This window comes from Cricetulus griseus, chromosome 2, assembly GCF_003668045.3.
Source record: "Cricetulus griseus strain 17A/GY chromosome 2, alternate assembly CriGri-PICRH-1.0, whole genome shotgun sequence".
Classification (NCBI taxonomy): Eukaryota; Metazoa; Chordata; class Mammalia; order Rodentia; family Cricetidae; genus Cricetulus; species Cricetulus griseus.
The window spans coordinates 188407767-188432595 of NC_048595.1; the positions used below are offsets into that span (position 1 = coordinate 188407767).

General features: G+C 36.4%; 1 protein-coding gene across 1 annotated transcript in view; it reads right to left on the reverse strand.

Moving 5' to 3' along the window:
* Positions 1-8219: 8219 nt before the first annotated feature.
* The window catches only part of Dmxl1 (Dmx like 1), a 134690-nt gene continuing 118080 nt past the window's right edge, over positions 8220-24829 (reverse strand). The window contains exons 38-43 of the mRNA XM_027400878.2: positions 21166-21293; positions 18025-18117; positions 16714-16805; positions 15396-15448; positions 13033-13250; positions 8220-10347 (exon numbers count right to left, since the gene is read on the reverse strand). Coding sequence (XP_027256679.1) covers positions 10123-10347; positions 13033-13250; positions 15396-15448; positions 16714-16805; positions 18025-18117; positions 21166-21293 — 809 coding nt within the window. The 3' untranslated portion in view covers positions 8220-10122. The remainder of the gene's footprint in view (positions 10348-13032; positions 13251-15395; positions 15449-16713; positions 16806-18024; positions 18118-21165; positions 21294-24829) is intronic.

Consider the following 24829-nt stretch of genomic DNA (forward strand, 5'->3'; position numbering starts at 1 on the left):
AGGATTTTTAAGGAGACCAAATTTTAATGTGTTTGAATTTGCAAAGTCTGACTTTTTAAGTTTGTAAAATGTTTTATATTATGTCAATATGTTAGATCTTGGGGATGGTGAAGAAAGGTTGTGACTGAACAGTGAGGTATTCGTGTGTCAAGTTGACAAGCAGTCAGAAAATGCCTTCATAAGACCAAGCTTAGTGATGGATGTGGGAGGGCCCAGTCCATCGTGGGTGGGGCCACCCCTGGGTTGATGGTCCTGGGTTCTATAAGAAAGGAGGGTGAACAAGCCAGCAGCAGCACTCTACCATGGACTCTACATCAGGTTCCTGTCCTGTGTGAGTTCCTGTTCTGTCTTCCTTTCATGATGAACAATGATGTGCAAGTGTGAGTCAAATGAACCCTTTCCACCTCACTTGCTGTTTGGTCATGGTGTTTCATCACAATAGAAAGCCTAAAGAAGACAGTGAGTGAGTGGGCATCACTGCCTTATAGCTTTTTATATTACCTGTTTGCTTTATATTTCTGACACCTGGATTACAAAATTGTAAAAGTTCTTTTCTGGTTATGTCTATTTTGGATTTTATATGCTTTCTTATATTTCAGTATTTTTCTTTCTTTAGATTTGAAGAAATTTCTGCCATAATTTTATTAAATTGATTCCCCCTGTTTTTACAGTTTACCTCGGTCCCTTCCTCTATCTTATGGTTTGGTCTTCTGGTCATATTTCAGAGTTCTTTGATGTTGTTGTGTTTCCTTATTGATATTTGAATGCTGTTGTCCATCAACCCAGGCTCTCTTGATGGTATTCTTTCTTCTGCTTTGTTGGTGTCACTTCCTACGGTGTCTTATTTTGTTTTGCTTTGTTTTGGATTTTATGTTTAGTTGAAAAAAAACCTCTTAGATTCATTTATTTAATGTGCATGAATGTTTTGCTTGCATATATGTACACATGGTGGCCATGGAGGACAGAAGAGGGAGTTGAACCCCACAGAACTAGAATTATGGATGGTTTTAAGCCTCCATGGAGGTGCTGAAATTGAACTCAAGTCTTCTGTATGCACAGCAAATACTCTAAAACCAAGTGGCTGGATGCACTATGAGAGATTTTTTTTTTTATCACTTTAGGTTGGAAGACACTTTTTAAAATTTTTTATTTATTTTACAGACCAACCAGGTCCCCTCTGTCCCCTCTTCCTGAGACCCTCCCTCCCATCCACTCTTCAGAAAAGGTAGGCTTCCCATGAGGAGTCAATAAAGCCTCACATATCAAGTTGAGGCAGGACCAAGCCCCTCCCCACTATATCAAGGCTGAGCAAGGCATCCTACCATAGGGAATGTGCTCCAAAAAGCACATTTGCTTTTTGCACCAGGGGACAGATCTTGGTCCCACTGCCAAGGCCCCCACACACAGACCAAGCCACACAACTGTCACCCACATTCAGAGGGCCTAGTTCTGTCCCATGCAGGCTTCCCAGCTGTCAGTCCAGAGTCCATGAGCTCCCTCTAGATGGGAGGTGGGGTGGGGGGAAAGACCCACTTTTAATCTAAGTCTTTTGAGGTGGAAAGATACAACTTTAACCTGGGCCACACTTTGTGGTGGTAGCCTACATAAAAGACATGGAAGAAAGAAGGGCTTTCTCTTTGCCTATTTGCCCTTGCTCTTGCTGGCAAGTTCATCACTTCACTAACATTAGAGCCTACTTCTTCAGGATTCTGCCATGTACTGAAGACCAACTGAGACATTCAGCCTTGTGAGCTAAGCAGCTACTGGATTCTTAGACCTTCCATTGGTAGCCATTGTTGGACTAGCTGGAATACAGGCTGTAAGTCACTCTAATAAACCACATATGTGTTAATTCAATGTATGTTCATTCATCATATATATATATATATATATATATATATATATATATATATATATTCATTCTATAAGTTCTGTTCCTCAAGAGAACCCTAATACTGTAAGTGTATATGTGTTTGAGCACAATGCCCAAAGACATTGGGTCCCTAAGACTTGGAGTTACAGGAGGTTGTGAGCAGACATGGGTACTGAGAACCCAAATCAGATTTTCTTCAAGAGTAGTATTTGGTCTTACATGGTGAATCATCTCTCTATCCCCTCCACTGTTATTTGACTCTTGAGTTTTTCATTTTCAATGTTTTCCTTAAAAAAAAAAAAAAAAAAAAACCTCAATTTCCTTGCTGAATTTTTCTTCCAAGTTGCTCATGTTTTCATCCATTCTTTTCCCTGTGTTGTGGATTTTCCTCTGTATTCAATTAATCTGCTTGTCTCCTCTTTCAAGAACCTGATACTTTTCCCCAGAAAAGCTCTGATATTGTCACCTGGCATTTTACCCATGTCCATGTCTATAAGTTCAACACTTATGGAATATATCGCCTTGCCTTTCACTTTCCTGTTTCTGTGTTGTAATTTTGCATCTGTTTTATGTATCTCCTCTGGACTTTTGTGGGGATTTTCTTGCTGGGCAGCTTTTTCCAGTACCGGAAGAGGATGAAACAAATTTTTCGGGCACAGCATTCTATATTTTTCCTTCCTGGCTCTCACAGATGTAGCCTCTAACCCATGATTTTACCTGGAAATTCAGAAATAAGCCTTTACATTATCAATTACCAAGGAATTAGAATGGCACAGATCATCTATCCACTCTGAAAATGGTTTCTAGGTGTTGGCCACAGACTCTTGTCATTTGCCCCTTATACACTGCTCTCATTAAGACCTCACTTCTAGGGCTCCCCAGTTTCCTCAGTTGATGGCCCAGTGGCCCCTTGTGGGAGAATACAATTGAAAAACAATTACTCAATATAGTGGATTACTAATTATCCACCGTATAAAAAAGACTGGGCTAGGGCGATAGATAGCTCAGTCAGTAAAGTGCAAGCTTAGTGAGTGTGAGGTTCTGAGTTCCATCTCCTAGAGCTCACATTTGAAAAAGCTGTGCATGATAGGAATCCCAAGGCCAGAAAGGCAATTCCCTCGGCAGAAAGAGTCTGAAAACTTGCTGCAGCTTCTGTGGCAGCATTGTTGTCACCTTGCACTTTCATGTTGTAGAGATGGGTGCTCTTTGATCTGATGAACCAATGTCTGCTAGCTTCAAACCCTTGTTCCACAGCTTTCTCTCCTCTCTGAGCCTTCATGAAATCAGAAGTCATGGTTTTTTTTTTTTTTGTGATTTTTTTTAGTTTTGTTTCTTTCCATTTATTAAATTTAAATTAGAAACGAGATTGTTTTACATGTCAATCCCAGTTCCCTCTCCCTCCTCTCCTCCCCTGTCCCCCACTAACTCCCTATCCCATACCCTTTCTGCTCTCCAGGGAGGGTGAGGCCTTCCATGGGGGATCTTCAAAAAAAAAATCTGTCATATCATTTGGAGCAGGGCCTAGGGCCTCCCCCAAGTGTCTAGGCTGAGAGATTATCCCTCTATGAGGAGTGGGCTCGCAAAGTCCATTTGTGTACTAGGGATAAATACTGATTCACTACCAGAGGTCCCATAGATTGCCCAGGCCTAACTGAAACCCACGTTCAGGGGGTCTGATACAGTTCTATGCTGGTTTCCCAGCTATCAGTCTGGGGTCCATGAGCTCCCCTTTGTTCAGGTCAGCTGTTTCTGTGGGTTTCACCAGCCTGGTCTTGATCCCCAGAATAGTCACGCTCTTAAACTGGATTATACATTAGATTAAGGGAATGCTATATCTGCTTTGATCTTGTAACCAGACCCATTTCAGCCAACAACGTTTGGCTTAGTTCTTCTTTCTCTACTCCCTTAAAAAAACAAAACAAAATGTGTGTGTGTGTGTGTGTGTGTGTGTGCTTCCATGTGTGTGCATCTGCATGTGAGTGCATCTGCATGTGTGTAGTTGGATCTTTCTCCTTGGTGGATTCTGGGGATCAGATTCAAGTAGGTTATGAGTTTCAGAAGGAAGTACCTTTACTCACTGAATCATCTCGCTAGCCCTGGCTTAGTTCTTCTTTTGACATACTTTCTTCACTGAAGTTAATATATCCTTGCTTTTGATTTAAAGGATGAGGCAAAAGACTCTTCCTTTCACTTCAGTTAGCACTTAAGAGGCCACTGTATGGTTGTTAGTTGGTTTAATTTCAATATGGCATGTCAGGATAGGAAGGTCTAAAGAGAGGGAGAAAGACTGGGCAACAGTCAGGGAACAGTCAAAAATACATTCATAGGTTAAGTTTGCAGTATTTTATGGGTATAGTAGGAAGTCCCAAAACAATCATTATGTGATCAAAATGATACAGTGGTGAGTACAGTTTGAAATACAGTAAGAAATATGAAAGTGTGACAGCTATGAAGTCCTTTGGAAAAACAGTGTTGTCCATAGTCATGTGTAGGGAGACACTGTAACCATGCCTCCTAAGGGTGTTCCCGACCATACCCATCAGGGCGTGGTCAAGGTGATGTCAGGGTGACAATGGAAGAAGTTTTAAAGAGTTAGGAAAGGTACATGGTAGACTCTCTCTCTTTTCCCTTCTGCTTCAGCTTGTTCTGCTTTCCTGCCAGTTGGCTAGGGAACTCAGTAAGGCATTTTACCTAAATAAAATATCCTAACCATTACCTGATTATGTATTGGTAATTAACGACTATAGTCATACCTGACCACAGTTGCCACAAACCTTCAGTTTGTAAAACATCCCAAATTAAAATTATCCTCAGAGCACAATAAAGTGATATATGCCTTTACAATTTTTCCTTATAACATTCCATTAACTACTATTAAGGGCATTTTATTTAACATATATTATTTAACTTCTAATGTACTGCTCTGAGGAATGATTATTCAGTTTGATCTTTCTCTAATAACTTAAAGTGATACTATATACGGGGCATTGACATACCTCTTCACAAATAATTTCTTGTAAACTTGCTTGATTTTTTTTTTTTTAACTGGCTGTGGTCCTCTGTCACAAGACATTCAAATCTCCCTCCCTCCCTTCCACTCTCCTGGTTTCTCTGAGTAGCTCTGGCAGTCCTGGAACTTACTTTGTAGACCTGCTAGCCTCAAACTTGGACATCTGCCTGCCTCTGCCTCCTAACTCGTGGGATTAAAGGCATGCACCATGACCTGGCTAAATTTCTTGTTTTGTAAAATATGTATGCCTTCTAATCCTGTTAATAATACCATTTCCACTTTAAAGCTATACAAAGTATTTCCTGAAATGTCTTTATATTGTTTCAGTTAATGAGATCCATTTAAACATTTTTGCTGTTAAAAACAAAATAAAACTCATTTTTAACTTTAATTTTAAAGAAGAGTAGATAAGAGTAGAGTTAAATGCTTAATTAGTTTATGCCCAATGCCCTTATAAAGTTCTGGTAAGCACAACAGCAAATTTCTACCTTATCTAAAAGCAAAGAGTGGAAGCAAAGGTGTGTGCGTGGTGGGGGGTGGGGTGGGGGGGGTGGCGTGGAATGATGAGAAATCCTGTAGAGCTTGAGACCTGCCATGTCAAAACATTTCTAACAATGTTGGTATATGAGGGCTATTGCTGGGGCCATGGTGACATCCGGATGCCAGCTGCTGCCAAGGACCATGTCTGGGTCCTCTGAGGTCCTACTGCAACCAGGGTATGTGTTGATGTCTGTGGCCTGGGTTGCTACCAAAGGCCACATGGATGCCTAGGGTCTGGTTGGTCACCTGGGGCCATGCTGGTGTCTGAGGGATGTACTACCACCAGGGCCATGCTGATCTGAGTGGCCACCCAGTGCCATGGTGATGATTGGGCCTGAGCTGCTGCCCAGGGCCACGTCTATTATCTTATAGCAGTCAGGGTCTGATTTGACGTCCATGGCTTCTGTTACCACTGAGGGCTGTTCAGATACTTGGGATCTGGTCAGTCACCTGAAGCCATGTTGGTGTCCTTGGGCCATGCTGCCACTGAAGCCATATTGGTCTGGATGGTCTGTGCTGCCACGGGGGCCATGGTGATGTCCGGGTCCAAGCTGAACCCAAGGTCATGTCTGGGTTCATATTCCTGCTGTAGCTGGGGTCTCTGCTGAACTTTGTGGCCCAAGACACCACAGGGGACCATAGTATTGAAATCCAAGTTACAGCCCTGCCCTTCTTAGGCCCTGCCCTTCACTGGCCACTTCACAGAATATCTCTGCCCTTACAGGAGAGCTGGTCCCACTCCATACCTCTTCAGAGCCATCTCTCATGTTTCCTGATGGCATGGTGCAGAAGAGCTGGCTCTTCTGAGGGAGGTGGCCCTAGTGGGACTGACCAAATCAGCTGCTACCTCAAAACACATCCAGGTCATTGGGTGTATTTCCCATGATTTCCCCCATCTATGACCTGATGGAGTGTATGAAGGGACTGGTAATGTGGGAACCATGACCCCAGGATCTCCATGACTTAAGACAATGGTGAGATATCCGGAAGAGTTTTAATGAGGGTCTAGTGTTAATGATGAACCAGAAGCCAGAGGCTTTGAACCAGACCAACAAGGGGAGAAGAAGAGGGATGCCAAGGACATGAGGGAGCAGAAAGTTTGAGTCAGGGGAAGAATACATGATAACAAGAATGGAGATATCATAATAGAGGGAGACATTTTTGGTTTACAGAGAAATCAGGCATGAGGGAAATGTCTGGAGATCTACAAAGATGACACCAGCTAACAATCTAAGCAATGGAGGAGAGGCTACTTTAAATGCCCTCCCCTGACTATGAGATTGATGACTGAGTAACATGCCATCCTATAACCTTCATCCAGCAGCTGATGGAAGTAGAAGCAGACACCCATAACTAATCAACGAACTGAACTGGAACCCAGATGCAGAGAAGGACCAGTGAAGAGCACAGAGGTCTGGACCAAGCTGGTGAAACCCACAGAAACAGCTGACCTGAACATCCGGGAACTCTTGCTCCCCAGTCTGATAGCTGGAATACCAGCATGGGACTGATCCAGACCCCAGGAACATGGGTTTCTGTGAGGAAACCTCAGAAATCTACGGGACCTCCTGTAGAAGTCCAATATTTATCCCTAGCATAGGTGTGGACTTCAGAAGCCCATTCCATATAAAGGAATACTCCCTGAGCCAAGACACAAGGGAGGGTGGGGATGGGGGGTGGGGTGTGGGGTGTGTGTGTGCCTAGGCCCTATCCCAAAGGATACAATATACACTGATGACACCCTATGGAAGGTCTCACCATCCAGGGGAAGCAGAAAGGATATGTGACAGGTAAGGTTTTAGTTGGAGGGGGGATGGTAGGGGAGGATGGGTGGGAGAAGGGAACCGAGATTGTCATGTAAAACAATCCTGTTTCTAATTCAAATAAAAAAAGTTGGAAAAAAAAAAAGAACATTTGCAAGCAAAGTGGAGCAGACAGATAGGTATACTACAAGACACATCACAGCTCCCAGTGCCACTAAGCCAAATGAGGTGTTGGAGAGGCAGTAAAGATGAAGGATGGGTTTTTTTTTTCCGATTTGTTTTTAATAGTTTTTAGATTTTCTTTTGGGGGACACTATGGGGGGGGGGTGAGGGGCAGACATAGAGGGCCTGGAAAATGAGTGGGATTGGGGTACATGATAAGAATTTCCTAAAGAACTAATAAAAAATGTTTTAAAAAATCTCTGTAACAAATTCATTCTCAGAAAACAGAATTTAAATGTATTTTGATGTGTTCATTCCATTTGATTGAATAATGAAAATATAAGTGTAAATGCATTTATCTTTACACATTCCAATTACTTTTATTCTTATCTGTGGTAGTTTTAAATAAAATAGCCCCCAAAGGGATTGGCATTATTTAGGAGGTGTAGCCTTGTTGGAAAAAGTGTGGGGACAGAAGGTTTCTTTTGCTCTAGCTTTGCTCAGAGTCTCAGTCTACTCTCTGTTGCCTACATCAACATGTAGCAGTTACCTCTCCAGCACCATGTCTGCCTGCACACTGCCATGTCCCACTACGATGATAATGGACTGAACCTCTCAACAGTAAGTTAGTCACCACAATTAAATGTTTTCTTTATAAGAGTTGCCATGGTCATGGTGTCTCTTTGAAGCAATAGAAATCCTAAGACACCATCTTTAATGATTATTCATTAAGTAAAAAAGATTGTAGAACAGAATGAGAAGGTATGAGGAAGTTAAATATTATAACTGTCACATATATAGAAATTCTGAATTTAAAAATGTCACATACTTAAAATCAACTAAACTGGTAGAAATACTTAAAACAAAAGCATGCGAAAAAAATCACTACATGATTGTTTATTTAAAATATGACTCTGGATGTAAATACATATGGGCTTACATAATATGTGGTTATTCATATAAACCCTCAATTAGAATGCTCAATAGTTCATACCCAAAGCCTTTTGTTTTTAATAAACACGATAAATTTTCTTTCTTAAGGAAAGTGTTTAAAGCCTTTTGAATCTTGATTTGTGAAGAGATTACTAAAAAATAACTTAGCTACATCAAAGAATAATATTATTTGCAATATTGTCACAGATTTCTCCATGGCAAAATAGTCATATATTGTTATTGCACAATTTATAGGTACAGGTTACTATGTGCATATATAAACTTTCTATAATGACAGTGTTTTTACTGTAACTTGTCACTATATTTAAAATTATGAAATACAATTTACAAAACCTTTAACAATATACTTTTATAATAAAAGTATCCTGAGGATATTACAAAATTCATTTACCAGCCCTTCATTTCTTTGCTTTGACTCTTTAACTCCTAATAGTTTTCCGTATTTCCTTACATAAAAATGGTCATTTACAGTTCTAACTAAAAATAAATTTAAGCTAAGTAATATGTAACTGTCCCTTAAACACTTATCCCCATCTACTGCCAGTCTCATTGGCTAGGAATCAAGTATTTATCAAGTTTTTTTACATTTCTGAATCAGAAAAGGTATAGCATGAAACAAACAGAAATAGGGCTAGTATATTTAAGTTAGAAGCATTGTAAATTTTAAATATTTTGGATAAATTTTATAATAAATAATATATTTTGGCAAAAATAATAAAATATAAGGTTTATTTCCTATCAATGGTAGATATGGAGGGCACTGTACATTTGTAAATACTACCTATTTAATTTGACTCTTTTCACAATGTTTCTAAAAACACTGCTCTAACATTTTCAGAATTTTGAGACTAAATTCATCTAAAAAACATAAAACTAAAACAGAATTTAAGTAAAATGACTGATCATCAAAAACTGGTGACAAATTCATAAATGTAAATGCTTATGTGCCACATAACATCTTTATTGCCTACTGAGACTTATTTGATTTAATATCTTTAAAATAGTAATCTTTGAATTCTTCCTAAAAGTGACTTGAAAATTAAAGTGATAATTTTAAAAATTATATTAAAAAACAGTTGCAAGTGAAGTTTTATACTTGTGGCAGTAGGTGTTATGGCACAAAACACATAAAAGACTTGGAGTTTCTTTTTGTATATATACAATATCAAATAAGATGTGTAATATATATATACATATGCACATATATATACATACACATAAATACATTTACATACACACATCTGGGCTATAGAAGGGAAAGAGCAAAACCCTAATGAACTCCTTGGTTCTTTTATATGGAAGTTCCAATAGTAGTTTTAATGGAGATGTCTTATCTTACCTATACATAAACTTCTCATTATTAACAGAAAAAAAATTATGATGTCTGTGTAACAAAGTAGTGAGTGTGGTCAATAAAATGATGAGTATTTTCTCGGCACCTGTCTTAAAGGGTTTTACTGTCAATAATATTCATGCACTGGGGTCTGCAGAAGAGTTTGTAACAATGAGAAAACAAAGTTCCTTTAATGTGATGACATTTTACTAAAATATACTATAAATAAGTATGAATACAGCATTACTTATACATTCTATGTTAGGTAATAGGATCTAACTTTGAATGACCGGTTAACTTTTAAGGCATCAGTGCATTAAGGGCAAAGCTCCATAAAATAAATATGACAACAAGAATGCATTAGCTTACCCTTGGTACAGGGGATAAAAGCATTAGCTTACCCTTAGTACAGGGGATTACTGCATACTGTATCTGTTGGCCACTTCCACAAAGCAGGTAATAAATCACACACCCTCTTGTGAAAATGTTACAGCATCAATTTTACATCATTTTTTAACACCTCGTTTAAAGGGCTAAACTGATCCGGCAGTATCCTCATTTTCATTGTTCCATCAGCTCCACAAGAGAAAATGTGATTTGCTGGTCCTGTCTCAACTTGCATGACTCCAGTTCCAATATTTCTAAAAATAGACTGTCGAGCATGTTCACTGATAAAAGTATGGAGAAGACTAAAGGTAGAAAGACTCCAAATCTGAAAGATATGAAGGACAAATGAAAACTGGGGCTGGTGATTAACTTAGGAATCCAGAAGAAAATATAAACCTGCCTTCCTGTGCAGGTAAGATATTTTTACAAGGATGGAGAGTATCTGTATAAGCCATGATATGATCACAGTCTCCTGATTCTCTATAGGCTGTAGCCATTTATCAGCTGCTTTATTATTACTCAAAGTCCATCCATCAAGAGTACAAATTATTAACAATGCATTGAAGATAAGACAACCTGGGTACAAACAACAAAAACTTGCATCAGTAACTACAATAAAGGTTTTGCTGTGTAGCCACCATGGGGTGTTACTTCCTTATAATAATGAATACTCAGAGTATTCAGGAAACATGCAAGGATGAAAGTTAACTGACATCTAGAGGCTCTCTACCCTGGTAAAGCTTAGACAAAGTCAATTACTAAAATTCTACAATACTAATTTCTAAAAGTTTCTATTATAAGCCCTCATCAGGACAAATTGTCCATTTTTAAATCAAATCCCAAATGTCTTCTCTCATTACAGGCCTGTATGGAAAGGCCTTCAGGATATATATATTTTTTCCCCAGTTTGGAGAAATGAATTTACTTTCTGATTTTTTGATACTACTTAGGGGAAATAGCTTTTTCTAAAAACAAAACAAAACAAAACAAAAAAAAAACAAAAACAGAAAACCTCATCAATCCACACTATTTTTTATATGAATCTGTTAAATTATGCCTTTTAAACATATTATACCTTTAATATTTAATGTGTATGGGTGACTTATTACACACATGTATGTGAATCGAATGTGTGCTTGATGCCTGAGGAGGCCAGAAGTTACAAGTGGTTGAGAGCTACATGTGCATGCTGAGAATCATACCTGAATTCCGTCAGAGTAGCTTGTGCTTTAAACTACTGAGCAATCTCTCCAGCCCCAAACTATATAATTTCAAATATTTTAAAAATATAAACTCCAGAACCATTGTAGAATCTAAATAGCTGATCTAAATCAAAGTTTGTCCTACTCCAAACTAAAGTCTGTTTGAGGTACACTATGCAGACACAGGGAAAAAAGATAATGCAATCACATAGCTGTGTTACAGTAAGACCACTACATTAGCTGGGACCAACATGGCCAACCCAGATGACAGCTAATTGTCCCTCTGCTTTGCTACAATGAGATTTCCAGATTAACACTGGGCAAATGGCCGGCTTCCATCTTGTATCTGATGTTACAACACCCCCCCCCCAAAAAAAAAAAAAAAAAACCTCATTAAGTACAGAAAAAGGGGAGAAAACCTTATTCCAGGAAATTCCAGACTCATTCCTGGATTTCCCTGTAGACCTTCACTTCATGAGCAATCCTTTCCTCCATTAATGTTTGCTCATTATATGAATTATCCAAAATCCTAGCCATTTGACACTATTTCTTGAGTGTGTACTTCTACTTTGCTATTAACTTCTTCTCAGTTCTGTGCTTTGTCTTCTTTCTAATTCTTTCTCTGAGGGTTCTAAGAATCTGGAAGCAACAGGTGGAGGTCCAAATTTGCTCCTTGTCAAATCCTGACAACCTTTACCAGCAGCCACAAGTTGAAATAAAAGAGTGGCTTTGAATTCTGCTGGGATATATTATTTTTACAAGAGTACTTTAGGGCTGAGGAGATGACTCACTGGTTAAGAGCACTGGCTGCTCCTCCAGAGAACATGGGTTTCATTTCCAGCACCCACTTGAAGGTTCAGAACAAGCTGTAACTCTAGTTCCAGGGGACTCAAAACTCTCTTAAGAACTCTGCCAACAACAAGCAAGTATGTGCTGACAAAACATCTATTAAACATAAATAACAACAACAACATTTCTAAATTCTAGAGTTCTGTTTGATTTTCTGGGGGGTAGAAGTTAGGGGGAGGAAAACAACTTATTAATTCTAAGAGAGAAGTTCATCTTACTTAGTACTAAATACGCTCACACTCACATAATGGACTCTAAGAATCAGGTCCTTCAAATCTAGATTTGCTGGCCATTAAACATCCTGAAGAACAATTGAAACTGGCTTATCCATTTGTAATGGGCCCACAGAATCTTCCCTCAAAATCAACAGGTATTAGAATTAGTTTTGACTCTCTGCTCTTAGTTATGTATTTACTAAATTAAATTTTTCCTTAACATAGAACTTCACAGCTAAGTATTTTTGGGGTGGAATCTTACAATATACACTTCAATAAGTTGTTTAATATTTTTTAATAATCTTAATGCTTTAAACAACTTTAAAATTTAAGCACAATAGAGTTTGATAATCTATGTATGAGGCTTAATTGGGTACATTCTTAAACCAGAATTAAAGAATCTGAATTGTTGAGCATTATTATTATATGTGAAAAAAGAGGAGCAACGTGGGTTTACTCAGTTAAGCCAGAAATTTAATTTAGTAAATACATAACTAAGAGCAGAGAGTCAAAACTAATTCTAATACCTGAAATATACTTAGATCCATAGAAAATCTGTCTTTTTGCATTAATTAAGCATATTTTAAAACCAGTGAAAAGTAAAATTTCAAGTTAAAAATAATTCCATCTATCAAAGGATTTATTAAATAGTAATTAGCATTGTTAACTACAACAGAATGAATAAGACTATTATTAAGTAGATTAGTACTATAAGCATGATACAATGGCATCAACTTTGTTTACCTTTATATTGCCTTCAGCAGATCCTGTAACAAAGTACTCTTCAGTTGGATCAATAGCAATGGCTTTAACAGGGGAATCATGGCTCTGAAAAAGTTGCCTCTGTTGCCGTTGTCGAAGGTCAAATATACATGTGAAACCTTTTCTGCCACCTGATATTAGTAGTTGATGTTTGGGAGCATATGCTAAAACTGTGGCTCCACTATCATGGCAGGTAAAAGCTGAAGGAAAAAAAAAAAAAGTTAAACCACTTAGTAATAAAAGATCATCTTGTATAAGGTGGTCAAAATAGAATAAATAGGCTTTCCTGACTAAGCCAATTTAAAAACCAAATGCAATATAAGTAATGGTTTGAGATACTGGGCATGAGACAATGGAGAATGATCCTGTGGAGAGGAAATATGGGTAGCCATAATATTGTTCCAGCAAACTGCCTACAGTTTTGTGGTCATAACATAAGGAAAGGAAACTCAAGTTGAACTGGACTCAATAGTAGCAAATGCTTGAATAGTAAATATTACACCAGTATAACAATATGTAAATAAACAATTATTATAAAGGTGCTAAGAACATTCCTGTGCAAGCCTTTTTGTAGCTTTCATATACAGAAAAGAGTATATTCTAGGTTCATGTTAATTTTTTCCAAAATGGTTGTAGCATTTTTATACTTCTGTCAGCAGTTGCAGTTTCTGTACACCCTAATCAACACTTTGAGTCTTTAATTTTGGCCATGTTGGTATAAATGATATCTTGAAGCACACTGAATGTGCATTTTCTTGATTAATTTATCTAGATCATCTTTTTATATGCTTACTTGCTATTCAAACAGTGAGAGGGAGATTGTTTAGAAGTCCTAGGAAACATCACTTTATTTATTATTTTTTCTTTTTTTCTTTTTTTTCAAGACAGGGTTTCTCTGTGTAGCTTTGGAGCCTGTCCTGGATCTTGTCTGTAGACCAGGCTGGGCCTCAAACTCACAGAAATCCTCCTGCCTCTGCCTCCCGAGTGCTGGGATTAAAGGCATGCATCAACAATGCCCATCTTATCACTTTATTCTTAAAACAACGTTCAAACATAATTTAAAAGATTCACCATCAGACCCAAGCCACGTAGATTTTCCTCCTGTTTTCTTCTAGAAAATTACACTTTACATGAAGCATTACAACCCATTTTGAGTTAAATTTTGTAAAAAGTGAAGTCAGTGTCGAAGATATTTTCAGATGTTGTTCTATGTCACTATTCAATTGTTTTAGAACTTTATTGAAAAAAATCTTTTTCTCCACTGAATTCTTTTGTGCATCTATTTGTTAAAGTCTATGATATATAAAGGAGCTTATAATGAAGCTATCTAGTCTTTCCAATGTTCTATGTAACTTTTAAAAAAGCCACTGTCATGATTATTGCAGCTTTACATTACTTTTTGATTAGGCAGTGAGTCCTCTGAATTTGTTTTTTTTTTTCCCCCAGTATTTTGTTGGTTACATGCTATATTCACCTAAACTTTAGGATCTGTTTATTTATATGTATAGAACAGTCTGCTAGATCCTGACAGTGATGCCATACACCTTTAATCCTAGTACTTGGATTAAAGTACTTGGATGACAGAGGCAGGCAGATCTCTGTGAGTTCGAGGCCAGCCTGGTCCACAGAGAAAGTTCAGGACAGTCAGGACTGTTTCACAGAGAAGCCCTGTTTCGAAAAACAAAAACAAAACAAAATAAAAAACAAACAAAAAAAGAGTTTGCTTGTATTTTATTAGAACTGAGGAACTGACATTTTAAACAAAATTAAGTTTTCAAAGCTCTAAACTTGGGTCTTTTCTACATTAATTTAGATCTTCTTTGACTTTTTAAATTATTTTTGTCCCTTTCTATATATATATATACCTTGTGTGTATTTTGTTTGACAAGTGCCTCAGTAATTATTTCAGGTGTAAATGATCTTTTAAATTCTAAATGATAGATATTCATTGTTGGTGCAGAGGAAAGCAACTGGTTTTAGTTACTGACTTGACACCTTGTTGTATTGACCATAGTAGTGCTAGGAGCTGAGGTTCACATCTAGGAGTGTGTATATGCTAGATAATTACTCTCCAAATAAGCTACATCCACAGTCCAAGATGTGAATTTTTTTACTTCTACAGTTGATAAAATGTCTTCAAAACTTACCATGGAGCCGGGTGATGGTAGTGTACACCTTTAATTCCAGCACTAGGGAGGCAGAGACAGGCGGACCTCTGTAAGTTTGAGGCCAGTTTGGTCTACCGAGTGAGTTCCAGGACAGCCTCCAAAGCTATAGAGGAACCCTGTCTCGGAAAAACCCAAAACCCCCAAAAAACAAAAACCAAAAAATATCCAAACACTTACCATGGACTAAACTATTGGTAGGTGCTACTAGAGTATCCCATAGACATATGTTTCTGGGGAAAAAAAAAAGGATTTCTTTTTAACTAACACAAAAATTAATAGAGAAAAAAAGCCAAATATTAAACATAACATTTGAACTTTGCTCAAAAGAAGGTTTTCATATTAACTTACAAAATTGATTTAAGTTTTGATTAACATGTACTTATAAATAAAATTAACCTGAAGGCTGAGTAAAGAAATTATTTATGTGTTTACTGATTTTCTAATCTATCTGCTAACTAATACACACAAGTCATAGAAAATCCCATTGAGCATATACATACATGAAATCTACTGAACAGGGGATAGGGTCTACAGCCCTGAAAGCTAGTTCCCAGGGCAGTGTGAAGCTTACAGATGAGTTTCAGAAACTCAGCAAGCTCAGTGTGTCTGTACCGTGAGTCTGGATGCTCTGCATGAGTATATGGAGGAAGACGACAGATGTTCTTGTAAACTAGAAAGTTGTTCTAAGTCTTCTATTTTCTTGTCGTAAAAAATGCTAATACCTACCTGGTGAGGCCATGGTGAAGACTAACTAAATAATATGGGCAATAAATAACAGTACCTTTTCCACCTTCAAGTTTTGTGAATAAAGAAATGTTCATTTCATCAAAAACCAAATTCTTTTAAAGACTCACTATGAAAACATTACAAATAAGAATGGATTTTGTTTAAATGGTATTAGAATTTCCCAAGCTTTATGCCACTGAGAAAGTTTTAAATAAGAAACAAATCCTTTGTTTTGAGCCATAATATGAGCAAAGGGGTCAAGACCATGATGGGGAAACCCACAGAAACAACTAGACCCCCTGAATGCAGGTGACAGAGGGTGGATTGGGCAGGTTATGAGGCCACTGACAGTGGGTCCAGGAGCTATCTATTCATCCCTACTACATGAACTGGCTTTTTGGAACCAATTTTCTATGAAAGAGATACCTTGCTCAGCCTAGACACCTTGGGGAGGGCCTTGGTCAGGCCTCATTGTGGTTATGAGATAGACTTCTTGATTCCTCATGGAGGAGCTTCTTGACTCCCTTTCTGAGGAGCAGATGGGGAGTGGGGGTTAGGGGAAGGTGGAGGGAGCAGAATGAGGGGAGGGAGAACTGGGATTTATATGTAAAATTAAAAAATAAAATAAAAAAACCCAAATCCTTATGATAAAAATCCTAAGGCATAATTACTGACAAAGAATTATACAACAAAACAATTTAGTTATCCACATACAACACTTCTATTTCAGCTACATCTCTCATCTATTCTGTTCAGCTACATCTCTTACCTATTGTCAGTTGAAAGACCAGCTGTAGCTATCAGAGAGGAAGAACTAACGAAGACAAAATCATTGGCTGTCTTGTTATGACACTGCCAAGCCTGGAATGGTTATAAACAATAAATGTTATTGTTGCTAGTAAAATTTCCATGACCAAGCAGATGTATAACTAAAATGTGATCATGTACTTTATATCTTTTAAAAATAATTTTTATTTTTTTCAATCTTCTGAACATTAAAAAGTTTGGAGAATACAAGGAACATTCATGGTGATTCACTCCCCCTTTCTGTAAAAAATACAAACAGTTCCTGAACTATCTTTTTTACTTTTTTCAACCAACACCTTAAGAAGAAAACATACAAAGTTTAAACTTCAAATAGTTATGGAGGTCTAGCTAGTGGGGAAACAAAACAAAACAAAACAAAAACAAAACAAAAAAAAAAAAGAATAACCAACAAGACTGTCTTACAAGAAGACAGAAACCAGGATTTAAGATTATCTTTGATATAAATATCTTTGTTAAATTGACATTATGAATTTTTCAGAACCAATAAAACTTTTAAATAATTGTTCAAAATAATAAAAAGTTACTGTCACAAAATTAGAAAGCTCACAATACTTCTGAATATTCAATCAAACTTATTATGGTTATTTCACCAATTGAAAAAGGTTGTCTCTCCAGAACATCAACTTACACAGTTCACACTGTAGCCTCATAAAACTATGAGGAAAAGAATAGACTAAGTCCTTTTCAAGGGGTCCTGGCAATGCTCCCTTGCATTTATTTAGATCAATACTGAACTCTAACATTTCACCTCAGATGAATTACCAGAATCATAATCTATAATCTTTTTTTTTTTTTTTTACTATATACTGTTTTGTTTAATTCTGTAAAGGGATTCAATGAAGAACAGAATAAACATAACATTTTTATTCTCTGAAGGCAAATATTTATGAAGTCTGCACAGTCTTAAACAGAGATGAAAACAACAGGTCAGCAACAGGATGCCTTTTTCTAATTTGATCATTAATTAGAGTGTACAGGAAAACAACTTGATATGCCATTGGTCTGCTAGTCATCTTAATTAGCTTGGTGAAGTTGGATAAGCTCCAGTACTTTACATGGGTCTCTGAAGATACAGGCTGTGCATGTTAACTTTCTAAACTTTACTCAGTAATTTTCACATAGGAGACTATAGTCATGATTGAGTGTATAACACTAGACAAATCTTATTTATTAATATTACTTGCTCAAATATAGCTTTGATCTTTAAACATAAAATTCATGTTTTATATACATGTAGGCATTTTTAACTTACCAGATATGGCTTAGGTATGCTCCCAGTAACTGGACAACATTTCCAGTTTGTTTGGTACAAACTTAAATATCCATCAGCATCAACAATTCCAAACTTTAAAAAAAAATTTAAATGATGAATGTAAATAAAAAGCACACATTTATCCTTATACCCACTGAGACACATTATCTCAATATTTAGCATGTGACTGACAGACTGTTACCTTTTCATTTCATATAAGCTTCAATCTAGTTTTGAACTATATTTATTTATTCTTTTTGTTTTGGTTTTTTGAGACAGGGTTTCTCTGTGGCTTTGGAGACTGTCCTGGAACTAGCTCTTGTAGACCAGGCTGGTCTTGAACTCACAGAGATCCACCTGCCTCTGCCTCCTGAGTGCTGGGATTAAAGCGTGGGCCACCACCAACCGGCTCTCAAACTATGTTTAGCTATCACTTTAAGAAAACTTCTAGTGTAGAAAAGAAGCAAACATCAGATACTTGGTTAATTAAAGTAACTTGCACCATTGTCTGTATAGTCCTTATAACTACTCCAAAAATGAACACTGAATTAATTATTAAGCCATACAAAACTTTATGTAAGTAAAACTTTATATAAGTAAGTGTTCATTTAAAAACACAAAATAAGGTCTTACAAAACATGCAATATGGAAAATACATAAATAAGATGACTTGGCATAGTCCTACTCATCTGTGATTCAAGCATTTAGAAGGCTGAGGAAGGAGAATTGCTCTGAGTTCTGGGACAGCCTGATCCATGCAAGTATCATGCTACACTTGCACTGATTCTCTGTCAGAAAACTCCCAAAAACAAACAAACAAAAAAAGGAAACCCGTTAAGCACAAAGTAAAAATACACAAATAATAGAAAGTAAAATAAGAATTAATGATGAAAGTCAAAGAATTCTTTTGCTGAATCTCAAGATAATTTAATTAGGAAGACACTGAATTAAGTATAGGAGTATGTGGTATGTATCTAACAGGATAAAATAGCCAACTTTTTTTTTAACATTACAAAAATACTACATGCAAGCTAGCCATTGGGGCTCACACCTGTAATCCCAAGCACTTAGGAGGCTAAAGCAGAAAGAAAGATTGCCATGAGTTTAAAGCCAATGTAATCCACAGAATGAGACCCTGTCTCAAAACAAAACCAAAAAGTACATGTTTATTTATAAAGTATATAAAAATCATGTCTATTTTAGAACCCTGTCTTTTCCTACCTCTAGATCAATCACCTATTATAAGAATCTGACATTACTTGCTGTAAGATTTCTTTCTATGAATATCAAATACTCATATAGGATTTTTACAGTAAAGTGGATAATATACAAATCCTAATTTACATTTTGAGTTTAACTACTCATTGTCAGGCACATATCATTATTGTGCTCTGTGTATTACAGTGTATAGTTGTCTTTTTGTTTGTTTGTTTGTTTGTTTGATTTTTCTAAACAGGGTTTCTCTATGTAGCTCTGGCTGTCCAAGAACTTACTTTGTAGACCAGGCTGGCCTCAAACTCAGAGACCCACCTGCCTCTGCCTCCCAAGTGCTGGGATTAAAGGCATAGGCCACCATTGCTCAGCCCTAAACTTTCTTTTATACAGACAGTTTTTTTTTTTAAACTTATTCTATTAAAAAGGTGCTGTTTTGAACAATCATATAAATATATCCCTCTACATAACTATAGACTAGAAATTTAAAACTGGGAACACTTTGCTTTGCATAAATGAAAACTGAAAGATGAAGGCTGGCAAGTTGGACGATTCAGTTAGCTGTCTGGGATTCACATAGTAGTAGGAGGGAATTGACCCCTGTAAGTTATCCTTAGACCTCCACATATGAGTCATGGTATATGCTTGGCTTCTTCCCACAAAATAAAGTTCAAAAAATATAAAAAAGTTGAAAGATGAAGGTAAAATCAAATTTTAAGCAAAATAATTTTGATTCAACTACTCATTTATTCTTACACATTAGTAAATAAGTACCATCAAAATGAAAATACTTACCCAGTTTTAATTTATATTAAACTAATATAAATTAATATAATCTCAATTTTCAGTGATGAACATATAGAGATTTTGGTAAAATTCACATTGCTTATTTGCTTCTCCAATGCTTTCTGAGAATTCTGATAGAGCTATTATTAGGTATATTAGCCTACTGCTTTTATATTTGTTATAAATACTTTCCCAACTATCTAACCCTCTTTTCTAGTTTATGTTTTCTGGAGTAGAACTAGATTTGTTCTTCAGAAGGAATACACATGGGATATATACTAAAATAGTTTTAACGAGCCACTAAATTTGAAATACAATCTGGCTGGATATCAATTTACCTCTCATTCCTTATCTTGCAGAATTATATGGATACAGTTCTACTAAATGTAGTTCTTCCCATTTTTTTTTGGGGGGGGGGTTTCAAGACAGGGTTTCTCTGTGGCTTTGGAGGCTGTCCTGGAGCTAGCTCTTGTAGTCAGGCTGGTCTCGAACTCACAGAGATCCACCTGCTTTTGCCTCCCAAGTGCTAGTTTTTCCCTTTTAATTGGAATTGTTGAGTAGTCTGATGCTAAAGATGGGTAAACAGCATTTATAACCCCCATTCCTTTCACATTTATAGGATTCTTTCTTTATACTTGAAGCAAAAACAAAACAATCAGGATATATGCATGTACCTTTATGCACATCTTAGGCAGTCTCTTTTTCTTATGGAATTATATTCTTTGCTTTGAAGAAATATTTATTGATCCTTCAAATACTGCTTGCCTCTACTGTTTTGCTTTTTCTAAAGTATTTTCTGGGGTACTTTTTAGGAGATACTTTAATCGGTACTTCCTAAACACACTTCATTTTTAAACTATTCATGCTCACTTCAAAACTTCAAGCTAGTGAATTTATACACCATCAACCATTTTTTTAGAAGATTTTATTTATTTATTAAGTATACAATATTCTGCTTCCATGTATATCTGCACACCAGAGGAGGGCACCAGATCTCATAGTGGATGGTTGTGAGCCACCATTTGGTTGCTGGGAATTGAACTCAGGACTTCTGGAAGAGCAGTCAGTGCTCTTAACCTGTGAGCCATCTCTCCAGCCCCCATCAACCATTTTTTAAAAAAGTAATTTAATTCTCAACAGTACCTTATTTCCCTGATAGTTAAATCTCATTCTTGTAATTCTTGAATTGCCACCAGTTCGAAAACAGGTTATTTGCTGAGAATGGCCCCATTCAAACATTCTGACACTCCCATCTTGAGCACCTGTCAGATCTGCATTATAAGATGACATAAATTACATATTTATTTTAAAAAGTTTTGAGAAAATTTGTTTCTTAACCTAGCTTGGAATTATTTGTCAAAGAAGTACCTAGCAAATATATCAGTCCATTTATATAAATTTATCTTTTAAGTTTCATTTCATACAAGAAAAGTCTGATGATGTACTTTCATTTGACTGAGACTATGTCTTCAAACAAAACAGTAGACATATTAATATTAGATCACTATAAATTATGATTCTCTCAAAATTATTTTAATGTCTTAAGAGCCTAAAATAAATGTTTATGATAAACATAATAATTAATGCATTATTAAAGAATCAATATCAGTTATTCTTTTAAGGATTAAAATTACGCATTTTTCTAAGTAAAAGTCATACTATAAATGGTTTTGAATACCCATACTAAGGGAGAAATTTCATTTCTAAATTATTTTGATGGACCACTTATTTCAATATATACTAATGTCTGATAATACTTATTAAATATGCAATAATAATATATAACTCATTGGTTTTGAGAATAAATGAGATCATTTACATACAGCACTCAGGAATATAACAAGTGGCACCCATATTATATTAATGATAACTGTCAAAATTAGTGTAGAATAGGGGTAATGAAAATCAGTATGTATAAAATACCCAGCAAGCTGCTAATTATGTTATTAGTTGAGTTTTACTAATTCTTTATCAAATATGTAATATAAATGAATTCAGGCTGTTTTGAAATGTTATGCCATGTACTGGGCAGATGTGAGAGGACAGCAGCACAATGTCTTGAGACTCTTTTCCTTAATTATAAACAAGATAGCTGTTTAGAAACTATTTATATATAATATCCCAATATTATCTATAGAGCTAAAAACACTAATTTGGAAGCCTAAACATAACTCATTATAACCAGTAAAACAAAAACTAAAGTTTCAGCTCTAATTAGTAACATGACTTCAATGAATCAAATTTCTTTCTGTCTTGCTTCCACAAACACCTTTATATTTTTCTCTTGCTACCTTAGTGTGATGGTTAATCTTTACTGCCTGAGTTTAGATTCACCTTGGAGATCATGAGGCACATATTTGGGTATGTTTGTGAGAATAGTTCTAGAGAGGATTAACTGAGGGAGGAAAGACGTACCACAAATATTGAAGGTGACATTTTCATGGGCTAGAGAACCAGATGGAATAGAAGGACAAACTAGCTCAAAGTGACTGCATATCCTATTTCTATGGTTCTTGGCTGGCTCCCACTACCCAGATTTCTGCTCAATACTCTGAAATCATGAGCCAAAATAAAGGATTCCTCTCTTCTCGGCTGGTTTTGTCAACTATTTGGTGACAGCATTGAGAAGCCAATCAATATCTTGGTAAAGCCATAAACCCCATGTAGGCTGATTTCCTAAACTTAATGGTGAATGTTCAAACAGCCTTCTGAAGGTTCTGTGTCAGAATATGGACACAGGAGAGACTACTTTATGGAGACCCTCAAGAACAACAAGCAATCATACACAGGTAAGAGAGAGCCCTGAATTCATGGCTTCTTGCTGTACATTTACAGATTACCACAAAAACATCACACTCAGATTTCAGCTCTACATCTGACTGTGTCCAGTAGGGGGCCTCGAGAAAATAAAGTTTCAGGGAGACACAGGATTGTGTGTTCTCCTAAACTCAAGTCTAGATAATTTAAATTATAGTAGCTACAATGGGGACACTTCAACTTCTACACAAATTACCTATCTATCTCTAGGACACAGTGGATAAAAAGGGATTCTCAATGCCTCAGAAACAGTGGAATGCATCTTCTGACTGACAAACATAAGTTACTGAAAAACTAGATGTACCATACTTTAGAATTCATGTAACTAGATACAACAACACAGCTTTAAAGTATTAATGTGATTTTATGTGGCCAAAAAAACCAACTTGCAATAAAACTGACTAGCACCATGTACACAGTTTACACAGTTCTCTTACATGGCTGCCTTACAGCTGAATAAGGACTGCCTATCACTTCTGGAACCCAAGATATTTGGGGATCTTGGGAAGACAGGAACCCAACTCTAGGGAGACAAGCTGTTCTCAGGGCTCTTCTGGCCTCACCTTATATATCTCTTCTTCTATGTTACTTTATAATAACCTTTACAATAAAGTGTCAAACATAAGTAAAATTGAATTTTGTGAATTATTCTAGCACATTAGTCAGACTAAAGGTAGGAGTTAGGAGAAGCCCCTTTATAGCCAGATGAATAAGGGAAGTAAACTAAGTGTGATTGGCATCTGAGGCAGAGGACAAGTGTGTTGAACTGATCTCTTGACATGTGGCTTCTGGTTGTAACTTCAGGTAGAGAGTGTCATGAGTTGAACTGAATAGCACACTAAGTTTACCATCAGAGTGGGATACCTGCCTGGGATAGGGGGGAAAAAAAATCACACAATTGCCATAGGAAGTGTTGTTGAGAATAACAGAATGTGTGCTCCCGTTTAGCAAATTATAAAAGTATTATCTCAATTTCTAATGGGCTTAGTAAAACTCAAAAAGTAGTGTGTTAGTTCACTGGCACACTGGTACATTGCCTGGCTAGCCCAAGCAAGGGCCTGGCTTTCAGTCCTAGCAGGGGCTTGTAAGTTTTTCTTCAAAAGGTCTGAAGGAAAGAAAAAACATACTGAATTACCTGAGTTTCAAGGTTAAGGTTTTATTTTGTTATATTTGCTTATATAATATGTACTTATTCTTGAGAATTAAATTACTTTCTGGAGAATATGTTCAGGACAAAGAAGATATACTGGGAAAAATGATTAATTTAATTTGCTTTAGTTTTCCAAGTCTCTTTCTTGTCAATTATGGAAATTCTCTCCACAGAGAAAATATCTCATAAGACAGTGGTTAATTTTTTTTTCTTACCTAAAACTAACAAAAATAAGTCTACTAATAGCCTTGAAAATTGGGGATATCTTTATGAGCCCATGGCTAATAATATTCATTGCCAACTATTAATCTGGTAGAATATATGCAATAGAGCTGATAGCATATCAGGTCCCTTCAATATTTCAGGAAAGTTACAAACTTTACTATAGAGGGTAAGAACATTTTTTTAAGCAATGCTAAGTATATTGCTTGCCAATAATATTACTTAAAGCTTGAACATAAAATACAGCTTTTTTTTTTTTTTTTTTTTTTTTGAGAAATGGCCTCATTCTGTAGACTGTGAACTTAACATCATGCTGCCTCAGCCTCCCAAGTACTTAAATGTCAGGTATGTGCCACCTCCATGCTGTGATAAATGCATATTGACATCTTATTATATAGGCCTTGAATACTACTTTAGTTCATTCATTTTTTTAAAAAAAAGGTTTTAATTTTTATTTATGTGTATATCTGTGTGTCAAGTGTATGCTATGTGTGTCAGTACACACAAAGGCCAGAAGAGGGTGTCAGGTCCTTGGAAGCCTAATTTGATTAGGTAAGTCTAGGAGTAGCAGGAATTCTTAACTACTGAGCCATTTCTTTCTTTCTTTCTGTTTTTTTT